Source organism: Malurus melanocephalus, unplaced genomic scaffold (genome assembly GCF_030028575.1).
Source record: "Malurus melanocephalus ecotype Western Australia unplaced genomic scaffold, MMel_1.1 scaffold_36, whole genome shotgun sequence".
Lineage (NCBI taxonomy): Eukaryota > Metazoa > Chordata > Aves > Passeriformes > Maluridae > Malurus > Malurus melanocephalus.
The window spans coordinates 2,488,984-2,502,572 of NW_026623268.1; the positions used below are offsets into that span (position 1 = coordinate 2,488,984).

Genomic DNA, 13,589 nt, shown 5'->3' on the forward strand with positions numbered 1-13,589 from the left:
CACCTGGTCCAGGCCTCAGGACAACTCTGCTACCAAAGGACCACACCCCCCACGCCCCCAAAAGAAACCCCCACAATGTAACTGGTCAGACATGTCCCCTTCCCCCATTAGAAACGCTGCTGTAATTTGTCACATTACAGCAGATACAGCACTGGAAGATTGCAGGATGGTGAAAAAAAAATCCCAAACAACCAAAGTCCAAAAAAACCTCACTCCACCCCCTACCCCACCCCTGCCACAAGCAGGTGCAGACTGTTGGCTGGGCACCCCCTCATCCAGTGGCAGCAGTGCTTTGAGTACACAGCAGCCTTGATACCAAAATGACCTTTCACAGGCTGGCACTGACACAGCCTTGCTGGGCTGGGGCTGGTCAAAAGCCCTGGGGGCAGGGAAAGGGCCTCAAGATGTGACATCTCATCAACCCAAATGAAAATATGCATTGCCTTCAAGATTCTGTCTTTTAATTTGTGCTCTATCCGCTCTCTTCAAGAAGGCATCGCTTTCTTTACTGCCTAATAGGACACTACATTAGAAACTGCCAGTCTGAACATGCTGTTCTTTCTGCCAGATTGACTCAACATAGTTAAGCATAATTGTAGCCATTAAAGTGAATTTTATCTCCCTTCTTATTATATGGGACACCTGCATTTCATAAAAGAGACACAGAAGCACTATTAAAATAAAAATCAGAGAGAGAGAGACACACATGTATTTAACAACATGAGCCTTTAAGGCTGTGGCTGCACAAACACTTGCACTAGCATACATCAGCTACTTATTTYACAGCTCTGAGCACTGGCACTTCTGGACTTCTGTTCTCAGCTTGGCCAAGTGCAGTTGTCCAGCACTGGCCAGGCATGACCTTCAGTATAGGTGGGGAGCTGTGCCAAGAGCAAAGAAAAAGGCCAAGTGCAGTGGAATCTGCTGCTTCCTAGCTAATAACTCCATGGCCAGCCTCAGCCTGGGGTGATGATACAACTGCTGCCACCACAGGCCCTGTTTTGCAGCCATGGAGCACATTTAATAGAGCTGAGTCAACTCCCACCCCTGCCTGGGCTGCCTCAGCCAGAGCTGCGAGGYCTCCCCTGCGATTTAAGCACAGATCCACCCCTGCAGCACACACTGACACAGGTCAATGCTGGCCTTGCCCAAAGCCTGCTCACTTGCCACCAGCAACAGAAGGATTTGTGCTGTTTTAGTCCCCTGATTTTGTGCAACCAATTTCCTCAGGCCACGCCAAACAACCTCAGTTTACTTACAACCTGTGCAAAACCTCTTCCTCCTCAATTAACTTTTATTGCATTGTTGAARATCCACACAAACTGTACTGGCAAGGCTCAGACATCAGAACAAGCAACACTGTGTTTCGATACTGCGCCAAACCAGGTGCTGGTATGTTCTCTCTATSTATAATTATCTTTATGTGGGTCAGCTGCCACCCAGCTCCCAGTAAAACCAGTTAAGAGCTGGCATATCTGTGGCATATGGGAAGAATCCTTCTCTCCAAGAACCTCACTCCTAGGAGCATGGCAATGCTGGACAAGAACCACCAGAACTTATCTACCCCACTCACATGACCACAGGGATGATGTTATGAGAAGAATCAACACTTCAGAAGAACCAAGATTTCAGCACTACCAAAAGATTTGGGGTGGCCCCATCATATGAGGCCCCAGCTGGAGACAGCTTGAAGAACCCCTGTTATAGAAGCACCAGGTCCTTTTCCAGGGGACCCAGGACTTGGTGATAACTTGCATCAAGCATCCAGATGGTGGTTAGATAATCCCAAATACCCTGTATTCTARGAAATACAGTTCCTCTCTTTCCCAACCACAGAAAGGGGAGCTGTGCCAGTACAAAACATCTGAACAAGCCATGCATYTGACCAAGGGCAAGGTCAGCCTCTCTGAGCCAAGCACACCTCTGATCTTTACAGGATCCAAGAGTGACAGAGCACAAATCCACACCAGGAGCTGATCTGAAACCAACCAAACACATTTCACAGATGCCACCCAAATGCCTTTCCAATGACGCTTACATTCAGGTGTGCTCACTGCTTCCCAGTGATGAGACAGGATCRAATTAAATGCCAGTACTCCCTGACTGATTCCAGGAACCATCTACCTGCTTGGCAGAATGCAGCTATGTCCTCTCTAGCTCCTGTTCAGGGACAAACAACAATAATGCTCAGGAAGTAACAACGGGTGAGTAAGTGTGACCTTCTGGCTCTAACTCTATAAACTGCTTCACTGAGGAGCAGCTGAGAGCTGCTTCAGTTCMATGAAGTTTGGTTTTAGTCACAAAACTTCCTAAAAAACTCATACAAATGAAATTGGCTGCTCTCTCTGAGCACTTCCATGAATTATTACAAAGTTTCAGGAGCAGGCAGTAACAGCATGAAATAACAAAATCCAAGTCCAACACCCTGCCAGAGCACAAGCAACTATCACCTGAACAATGTGTGCCCTAACAGCATGGAAAGGTCATACCAGATTTAAAAAAAGGGAAGCAAATCAAGTGAGACAGCCAGTTTTCCAGGGGAGAGCAAAGTATCCTGGTATTAACACAGAACCCTGCACMGGCACAAAGTGTCCTGAAGATTCCAAGTGTAAGAACTACAGGTACTTACAATTTAACTCCCCTTCTGCCCAGAAAACAAGGCAAACAGCAGTGCTGATGAGAGGCACCTGCTGAGCAGCTCTGGAAACAGAGCTTTTATCTCCAGGCCAGACCCAGGCACATTGAGTTGAGCAGCACTTCACAAAAGCAGCACTACAGCCCCAAAGCAATCCTGGCACTGAAGGGTCCCTCAACACTCATGGTCCAGTCCYCTTGCTCCCCTGGGCTGGCAGTTTCTGGTAAAAGACCCTGTTAATCTCCTTCATGGCAGAAGCCAGGGGGCTGATAGGGAAACACACTAGCAAGAAAAAGGCTGTGCTCACAGATTCACTTCTCATCCACCATCAGAGAGGTGACAGCAGTTTCAGTCCTTCCTCATGTCTGCAGAACCAAAACTGGCAGCTGGGAGATGGAAGGCTTTTTCATGCCTGTTTTCATTTAGAGCCTTGGTGCCTTCCTCAAGRCCAGACAGACACTCTCCAAAACCTCTCCCCAAAACCACCACAACACTGCATCTCCTTGGTCAGCACAGGCATCCAAGCACATGATCCAGAGTCTTTGCAGACCTAAAGTTTCAGCATCAGTACATTCACCCTAAACACTTAGGTCTGATAAATTTTTACGTGTTATCTCAGTTTGATGTCACAAGTACAAAATTAAAATCCTTTTTTTGCCCATTCTGGGTTTATACATCTGCATGAACTTGTCAATGCTGTTATCAATCACACTTATTAACACCTAAAGATTCTGTTTAAACAAGTTTTGGTTTAGTTTTAGCTGATTCACATGACTAGATCATTAGATTAACACAYTGAAAGCCCCATGGATTCATACCATCCTTTCAGCCACAAGCAGTCCAGAAAGAAAGAATTATTTTCCCAGGTAAACCTGAGGAGTGCTTAGTTGCAGGAAGTTTGCCCAAAAAAAAAAGGGCAGGTTCATCACTCCTGCCTCTCTCAAGTGTCACACAAAGGTAAGAAATAAAGCCAGCCAGCCTGCCCAAGACAGAATAATTTGTACACATGCATTTCAACTATCCAAGTTAATTTSTTAAGTAGAGCTGGTTCAAAAACCCCCATGCACCAAAAACTCCAACCTTGCAATGGAAAGTTTTATTGTATAAAACCTACAGGATAACATAGAGCATGTTGTGCTTTTATGCTGTGTGCTGTTAACAGAGTCACCTCAAAAACCGTGTAGGGTTATGTTCTACTCTGAAAACACAGTGGAAGAGAAGGGCAAGGGGAGCTATGTGGAAATTGTAGCATAAAATGAAAGATTAGAAAAATCTGAATTCYAAACAGGATGGAAATGAGAGGACAAGACAGTAGTTCATTATACCACAATCATAAATATTAAAAAAGTGACTTTTATACTATTTGCACTATGAAAAACAATTGAACTCTAAAACCAATTTAAAATAACAAGGTAGTGTTTTTATATCATACATAACTACTGTGCTGGCTCAGACCACTGATTTCTGAAGCATAGATTTCATAGATTTAACAAGAAGGTACAGGTTCACTGAATCACCTCAGCCCCCATGATAAGCCAACTGCTGAGTAGCTGGAGCTGAACATTTTAGTCCAGGACTCTCCCACCTAGAGCTCTACTTCTCATTTAGTAACATCTTTGTTCACCATCAGAACACATCACTAGCCTGGCAGAGCCGCTGGAATGAAATAAACTGTAAGATCCTGTCTCCCATCACATGTGACAAACTAACCCGTGACAGCAAGTACTGCTTTCCTAAGGATCCCGAGCAGCTCCCTGAGTGATCAGGATCACTGACTCTACACTTCACACTTATCTTGAGGGATGCTTGCTCGCCTGCCTCACAATCAGGAGCTGCTGTGGAGGTCTTGTAGGATGCCCCCGGAGCAGTGAGCTGAGGTGAGACAACACACTGTAGATGCAGCACCACCACCACATCCCAAGCACTGGATTCAAACACTGGAAAGGGCCCCTGCTGCTTGCACCTGCAGTATCTAAGTAAAGCCAGGTTTGCATGTGTTCATACAAGCCAGAGGCACTGCCAATCCTGAGCAGAGGCTCTCCAGCCTGCTCACAGCGTACTGACAGCCATTTACAGCCAAGAGAGGACAAAGTGACTGCACAGAGATGAGAACATGTTTTCCAACCACATCACAAATTCAAGCAAGGATGGAAACAGCAAATAAATTAAGTAGAAGGTAACCAGCATTTAAAGTTCTTCCCGAGCAGATTATTTGGCCGGGGCTGCAATAGGCTACATGTGGCAACAGTGTAAAGGTTATTAAAATGAGAGAGTAACAAAATATCCTGAAAGAAACTACCAAGCAAAAGCAGGGCTAACAGGGGCCTTGCAAGCACCACCACAAGTCCCCGTGCTGACCCCGGCTCGCTGTGCTGATAGGAAACATCCCACCAAACTWATGGCATAAATTCCCCCAGTGTAGTGCTCCAAGTACCTTCTGAGAGATGTCACTGAATCTAGAACGCTCCATTCCCCATGGAATGGGTCAGTGTTAAAAGGCCAAGAGTTTGTTTTAAGTCTCATCAGCTTTCAGTGATTCAACACTCACACTGGGTGCTAAACCATGTACAGTCACAGCAGGACCAGACTCCACACCTCAGTGATCAAGTTGCTATCCAACAGCTGGACTAAGGCAGCTACCTGAGGAAGGCCATAGTTCYTGCCTTGTAGCTGGACAGCCYTGGCACTGTCTCTCCCCAGCAGAACACCAGAAACTGGCACCAATGTGGAAAGAAACTTGCCCACTCAGCAACTGTGAATGTTTCAAGGAATTGCCTCTTGCTCGGAGACTTGCTGACATAGATCAGTGTATCTCAGGAATAGCTGTAGATGCATCATTCCTGCCTGTGTGCCAGTGTACTTAGGAATTAAAGAGGAAGAATGCAGCTCTTACAGAAAGATGCTGGGTGATTTCAAAGAGCCCTAGACTACATCCAACAGCCAACATCCTTTCAGGTGACCACTGCCATCCTGTTCTGTGTTTGCACAACTGCCAGCACAGGATCAACAYAGCCAGTGTCTAAGCCCTCAGCACTACGACAGCACAAAGACAGTAGTGGCACGACACCACACTTTGAATCATTAGCTATTCTTAATTACGAAAGAAGAAGTGGTTTYTAGAGCTTGACAAACTCTAAACTCAGTATATCCCATGGAGTTATCATCTATCATAGACAAGAAATATTATTCACAGTTTTCTATCCATATTAACATGTTTGGTTTTGGGTTTTCCCTCCCATACATATGGGAGGGAAATACATAAAATTTTCATATATGTATGAAAATAGCTGACTTAAATTCTCCTCTTAATTCCTGCTGGTTTATGGCAGTCAGTGAAGGAAGCTGCACTGAGAAGGGAAGGGGTGAACCCTACACAGGAAGCACCAGTACAGCTAATCATTTGTCTATCTGACCWCTGAGAGACAGGTGGGAGGTGCAACTGGCTGAGGTCAGGCATAGGAAACCACATAAAAATGTATGTGCATCTCACAGCATGTGTGTTACAGAACAACAGTGYTTCTCTTACCCCCCAAATACAGCACAGGGCCCCATGTCCCAGAAATGAGGAATATTCTGAGCTTCTATGTGACTCTGCAACTACAGCAYACCTGTACTGCTCTGGCTGTATAAGCTGTTCCCCTGTGTTTTTTTCTCTTCTTTGCTGTAGTTTGTCCATGGTGCAGCTGAGYTGCAGCCCAACTGTTGTTCTGTTTCAGCTGGAGGAAGAGGGGTAATGGAAAGAGGATCTGGGCCTTTCAAAATGAGAACATGCTGAGGGAAAGAAAGAAGGCAGCAACTCAAAGACACAAACTGGGCCTCAGATGAGTTGCCGAGAAATGCGACACCTTCCYTCCACCTTGACCTCCCCTTCACAAAATTACTTTGCTCAGCGCAACACAAACACGTGCCAAAAGCCAAGCCCTGTTTATCACACAGGTTACCTACAGGATCAGGTGAAACCTAAAGAGCTTTGGCAGCTGCTTGGTTCACACTCATTAACTTCTTCTCTCTGGCACTTATAAACCTCGGACTTGGCAGAACAAGGGSTAACTGGACCTCGGATTTTACCCAGAAGTGGAAGCACAAGAGATGAACTATTTCACAATTCTGTTTAAACAAGTTTCTGGTTTAGTTTGCCTGTCTGGTCCACATGTATAATAATTATACAACCTATGCTCAAAATTAGGCTGCAAGAAATCTAATAATACAATAATTTTTAAAAGAGAAATCATCAACACCTTCAATATCCATCCATTGATTACTGCTAYTATTAATTCCTTATTTCTCTTCAGGTAGGCCTAGGCAAAAGGGTTACTTAATTCTCTGTACAAGTATATATATGGCGTTAGGAAACATCATGAGACAGCATCCCAGTCCTGGCTAACATGCATTTTCYGATATGCAAAAACAAGTAAGATTAAGTAGTCCTACACTTCAGATTCTTTCCAACCTGCTCCCCCAGCTGTTGGATAAAAAGTCTCAGAAAGTTAAAATGGAGAAGCACTTGAATCATAATAACCATTATCTGATAGACCTCCCTAGAAATCATTTTGTGTCAGGGGAGACTGAAATTTCCAACTCACAGACAAAAATAGCTACTGCTTGGATGAAAACTTGAGGAAAAAAAGTGCTAAAACCAACCTCACCCAAACCATCCAATTTTTATTACTTTTCACTGGAAACAGTGAAAAGCATTTTACCCTGGATTATGCAGCTCATAATCCTGGAGTATGGGCCTCCAGTAAAAGCCTTCATTGCTAAATTGCTGTATGGCTGAGTGAAACAATGGCTTCTTTATTAAAATATTTTAAAGACTCCTGAGGGAAATGCGGATGGCTGTAATGCCCTCAGTGAAAGGTTCATTGCCATGCTATGCACTTCTGCTGTGTAATGTTTTACAAGCTGGGCTGCCCTGTGAATGGGRAGAGTTAGTTCTCAGCTGGCAGAGGCAGCTTGCATAATACCAGACAAGTTAATTGGTAACAAGCAATGCAGGAGACCTTTGTTCCGAGTTCGACATACACGAATTCCACACTAAGCACCTTGACGCTTCTGAGAGTTACTCATTGACATGCTTTATTAAATTGCTCGGACTATACCTCAGTGCACCAAAAAGGACTAGTTTAACAGAGCTACATCCCTCTGAAGCCTTCCTGTTGCACTTTAACCTCAACCCACGGATCAGCTCACTACTGCTACAGAAGCATTTCCAGGGTGGAGGATAGCGAGCTCCTTGCAGCACGCCCACACGTCCAGACAATGGCAGTGGGCAGCACACAGGAAACACAAACTGGCAGCCAGCAGAGTGTTTCTGCAACAGGACCCTGCTCTTATGGAAGTGCTTATGGGAAGCATGTGTCTTGTCCCTCACTGCAAGGCCACTGCTCCCTGGCCACTCTGAACAGCTTGCTAAAACATCACCCTCCCCTCAGCCTCCCCGAATAAATGGAAAGGGAAAGGAGATGTGAGGTGTGCTTCTCCTGGCACTATCTGGAATGCCAGACCAAGGACAGCTGGCYTCTAGCAGGTGGAATACATACTGGACCAAAAGCTTAGTGCACAGCTCTCAACACTCAGCAGAGCATTCAGTTTATACCAAGTCTGAGGAAAATAATCAYGGTTTTCATTGTCCACAGCACTTGCCTGGACGAGTTACTTCTGCTGAACTGGGCTGTCCTGTCACCGCTCCCTGTACAACATCACCTCCCATCTCCCCAAGGCTGGATCCAGGCAGCTGAACTTCCAGTGCCAGAACTGTGTGAGCCTCTGTCTGCTGGACCACCACAGCTGATTTGTCCCAAGATGGTATTTCTTGTTSGCTCTAATGCCCTCTCACTGTGAGCCAGTCTCACTGGTGCAAGGCTCAGGGAATGAAGAGCCTCCAGCAGTGTGTTGCACGGTCTGCCAGTCCCCAGCTCTGTGCTTGAACACCACGGCACAGCTGAAATTCAAACAAGTGATAGGGAAAAAACCWACCAGCATGACAGCTCTCTTAGAAGACAGATGAAACCCACTCTTCTCTGATAACAGCCAAGTCATYCCCCTTTGATAGGTTATTTTCATGTCTGTGGGTGCCACAAATAGCTCCGAGGCAAGGGAGACAGCCAGCAAACGATACTCGAGGAGGTCCTCGCTCCTGCCCGCTGGAAAGCTGCCCGTGCACTACAAACTGACACGGTTCTCCTCGGTGCCCATGCCCAAGGAGGAGCCTGACGGCACCCGATAGCCATGCGGTGACACACACACCACTCTGAGGGGCCAGAGCTGACAGCGCCCCCGGGGACACAAGATTGGGAAAGATTTGGCACATCCCCCACTCCCACAGAAAGGGGCTTGAGAGATCACCCCCTCTGCAGTTCCACTCGCAGCCTTTCAGGCACACAAAGGCACAGGAAAGCACACACCGGCAGCACTTGTCACGACATTGTCCAAGGATTAGTCACCTAATAACAGCGTCRCCCTCGGCAACAGGGAACGGCTGTTTCACACACAACTCAAGTTTCACCCATCCTACAGCAAATCCTTTTTCATGCATATCTTGCTGAGGGCAGCATCCTCTTCCTCTGTGTCGAAGTACACACACACACAAACACATGTATGACTATTAAGGCTTTGTAATTATGCAAAGAAACCCCATGAGATTGACTGATTGTCCCAACACCATGGCACAAGAACACAAAATCAGCATGGATGGCTCAGCAGGCTGCACTGCGATGGAGAGACCTTTCAGGTTACCCCAGATGTGTGCATTCTATTCCATCATCCCCAGAGTGTTTTTCTGCATTATAAATGCCTTCGTGGAACTGCTCACACACACACAAAGAAACCAAAACAAAAAAAACCTTGAACTGCACAGTATGAGTAACAATTTACAGGCAGAGTGTGCCAAAACCCAGAAATTCTGGGTTTGTTATAACTGCAGTTCTWGGTGAAAACTTTTTTAATTATGTGGTTTCCTGCATAATCTGAAAGKTACTGAGCCACTTGAGAGCAGGGAACTGAGGTGTGTGTACAGCACCACCTCCTGTGGGAAGTTTTACTCCCTGTACTTTCAGTGATGTGAATAAGGCCTTTACAACTGATTTTTAATTTGCCTTCACTTCTTTAAAGGRGGACATAAACTGTGAAGTATAGTAGCCACAATACCTTGTATCACTACTTTGATTAAAAACTATTCCAGGAATGATCAATTTTAAGGAAAATTGTTTTGTCTAGAGAATGATGATTCATCAGATCATGGTGTGCAAGCCTCTATTTCAACAAGGTATTTGTCAAAAATGTTCCTCAGGTCAAAGATGGTAAGTAGAGGAACAAAATCATYTTTCACCACATGTAGATGACACATCTCCAGTCTGCGAAACAGAGCAGTTCCTTGGCATATAAAATATGCATGTCCCAGTCCTGGCTCTACCTGACTCAGAAGGAACATTAAAGCAGATGAGCACTGTAACTGCTTGCTCCAAATAGTAGTTGCTTTCTATAAAACAGAAAAAAAATCTGACAAGAGGTAGAGCTGTACCTGCTTTGGATGTGAGAAACAAATGCAACCCCCTGTTCTGAATGAATGTCCTACACAACATCAGTTGCTGGTTGAACCTTCAACCATGAAACTGCATCATCTCACAAATACTTCACTGCTATCAGTCTGCCTTCCTTACTTCCTCCTTTCTTTCMTCTCCTCATTAAAATGGGAAACTGATGATAAGGGTGAGAAAACAGACTGTTCTGAGCTATTTGTGTCTCTCCATTGTCACTTGTAAAAATACATTTTGTACTGATAGGAGGACACACAAGTCTATGAAGTGAATTACTAAGTGCCTGACCCAGTAAGTCAAACAATTCATCTAAGATGTTTCAGGGCAATATTCACACTCCTGTATCACTAAATTAGAAACAAAAAGAGCACTTACAGCTYTACAACTAAAAACACACTGATTTTTCCATTGTGACCATACTTATTTAAAGTTCAACTGCATCTCCCCTCTTCTCTTGAGACAAAGTGAGTTATTCATTAATTCTGATATTCTTTAGTCACTGCCTAAAATGTGAAGTGCTTTGTAGAACAAAGAYGGGAGTTAAGGGTCAAACTGGTGGGAGCGAGTATTCATATTTGCTTTTGGGGTTGGTTTGTTTGTTTGAGGGGGRTTTTAAGATTAAAAGCAAACTTTCCTTTTTCCAGGTCCACGGAAAACAGGTCTAAGAGAAAAACGTTGAAAAACTGCTGTACTACATTATTTAAATAGAGTGTTCTAAACTAGGTGCACAAGCTTGCATCCTTATTTAGTTGATTAGTCTTTGCTCTCCCCAGGACATTGTTATTCACTCTCCTTTCACCAAGTACAGCTTGGTCATGATTTTTGGGAGAAAGGTGACAATCCTGAYCTTCCTAACGACACTCAATTAATTGTGAAACACCAAAGTTATCTAGAGTTTGGCTCTTAACTTCAGGAAGCATTTTATCCAACCCTCAATTACATATCTCATCTACTGGAGGAAGTCTTCAGTTGTGGACAATGAGACAGCAGCTGCTATTGCAAATTATCAAATTTCAGTCAGACGTGAAACTGGGTGATGAAAACTGCAGAGAAGGGTGAAGAAATCTCCACATAAACAGTGTCTGGCACGAAAGACACCCAAGTTCTCAGGAAGACAGCAGTGTGCTCTTTTCTACAGAGGAACATGCTTTTGTTGTGCTTCCATAACACTATGCATTTAGGGCCCATCAGAGAACAATTGGTCAATCAGGGATCTCCCCTTTCCATCTCCATTTTTTCTGGAAGTTCAACAGTCACAAAWCCAATTAGCACACAAACCAACCTATTTAGCTTTCTGACCACAAAGTGTCAACAGCAGCAGTCCMTCCACATTTCCTCCAGGATCCCTTGGGCACTGCAGACCCTGCACACACCCTTTGTGCACACAGGACAGGTGGCCACAGCAGGAGTCAGGACTAAGGGCAGTGACATCTAATAAGCTGCTTTAGCATTAACAGGGCAAACAGTGTACACACACCAGCCAACAGGTACAGGCAAGGCTTTCTTTGTACAAATCCACTGTGCTCAACTCAAAACATTCACTGCTTTATTTACTCACTAAAGAACATTGAGCGATGTYCTTCACAACTGCTGGCTTAACCTGGGCTGTTACAGAAGAAACTACAGACTAATGAAGAGCCATATTCTGCATACAATTATGCCTATGGTAAAAAAATATCTCAGCACCCTTTCCCCCAAAAATACAATCAATAAACGACTGTTAAAATGATGTGTCTGCAATGGGAACTGCAAGGTGTGTAGTCAGAATGTGTACATCAAGAGCTTTGCTTATGACTGAGCTGCAGGATTCAAAGGACAAACACACGTGATGGAGACCATAAGAAAGAATGCCAGCCTCAGTTTTTGTTTTGGAGAAGCAATTCTTGCCTCACTTTTAGCAGCTCTAAACTCAATTTAAACAAGCAGCAAAATCTACTTTGCACCAGCGTAAAGGTCACAGACTGTRGACACGAGAGACAGAAAATTCTGATGGAGTACTAAAATGTTCTTTGAGTGTTGGACTGTTTAATTTTTCCCTTGCAGGCTATGCCTTTTCTTCTGCTGCCACTGGAAAGACATGGCTGAGGGATTTCAAGGATGTGGTGAAAAATACCTCTTTGCTTGTTCAAACCCTAAGGCAACAAACTAAGAGTTGACAACTTTTAATGACATCTTGAAAACACTCAAAAAACTAGTCTGTGCCTTAAACTAGATGCTATTTTCTAGCAAAAACACTTTAATCCACAGGTTATTTAATGGAGGGAGATGATGATGAAGTTAGCTCTTCCTTTCTCCTCTCCTGAAACCACCATTTAGGCAATATAAAATCAGCTAAGCAGGACAACTCTTGCTGCTCCATGATTCTGCTATAGCCTGACAGCAAAACACTCACAAATATGAACAGACAGTAAAATGTAAATGTGCATGTGCTAGAAAAGCATCYCCATTGACACAAAGATCCATTCAAGATAAGCTAACACACCATCTCAACCCCCTGCTATGGACCTTAATTATGAGGCACAGAATAATATGAATGAGCTTGTTCTGGYTCTCATAGTGAGTACTTCTGTCTTTACAAATTCCCTTAATTTTATTGCACTTTTATGAAAGCATRCAAAGCCAAAATCAGATAATAATTAGTAAGTTAGTATCAAACACAGGAAATACCAACTGATGTGAATAAGTGTGACTGTCTACAAATAAACCTGAGCCCTATCTGGAGAATTTGAATCCCTACTGCCTGTTATATTCCAGGCTCCGCACAAGTTCACTGTAGACACAATCTAGATCAGGAGTCAGGGTGGTCATCCAAAAAAGGACTAAGAAAGTGCCACTGAAGAAACACTATTAGGTGCTGATATTCAGTCCCAAGGACGCATTCAGACAAAGAGAAGATCCTTGACTTTTCATTACATTGAATACTTCATTGTACTATATCCATTCAAGAAAACTGCATGGATGAATTTTTTTTACAGTATCAGAACTGAGTTAAATGCCCTTAATAAACTCTCTCCTTCTGTGTCTAATCTGGTCTACAGAACAGCTACCCCACATAGAAAATGCTTATTGGCTTAAAAGAGTGTCAAGAAAAGCATCTCACTTTACAACTTGCAGTGATGTAAGAGAACATCTTTGTCTAGCAAGTCTTACCTCCAAAAGTCCATCTTCAGGAAGGTCTGTGCAGTGAACAGCATTCTGAATCTTGTCCTTCCCAAAGACAGCACGCAGAGTTCCAGGTCGGAGGTGACGGGCTAATTCCTATTGAACACAAGCAACCAGAAGAYYTTTGTGAACCACACCATTATTTTATAKTGCAATAGAATCTTACAAAGTAAAATATTATTATGCTATTACTATATGTGTTGTACATTAATAAAAGAAATACTAATAAAAGAAAACAAAGATTTAAAGCAGCCCTA

The 13,589-nt window shown here is 43.9% G+C and overlaps 1 protein-coding gene across 1 annotated transcript in view; it reads right to left on the reverse strand.

Annotated features, from left to right (window-relative positions):
- NME7 (NME/NM23 family member 7) overlaps positions 1 to 13,589 on the reverse strand; it is an 87,768-nt gene that overhangs the window by 2,131 nt on the left and 72,048 nt on the right. The window contains exon 11 of the mRNA XM_057364193.1: positions 13,321 to 13,428. Within this exon, the coding sequence (XP_057220176.1) occupies positions 13,321 to 13,428 (108 nt within the window). The remainder of the gene's footprint in view (positions 1 to 13,320; positions 13,429 to 13,589) is intronic.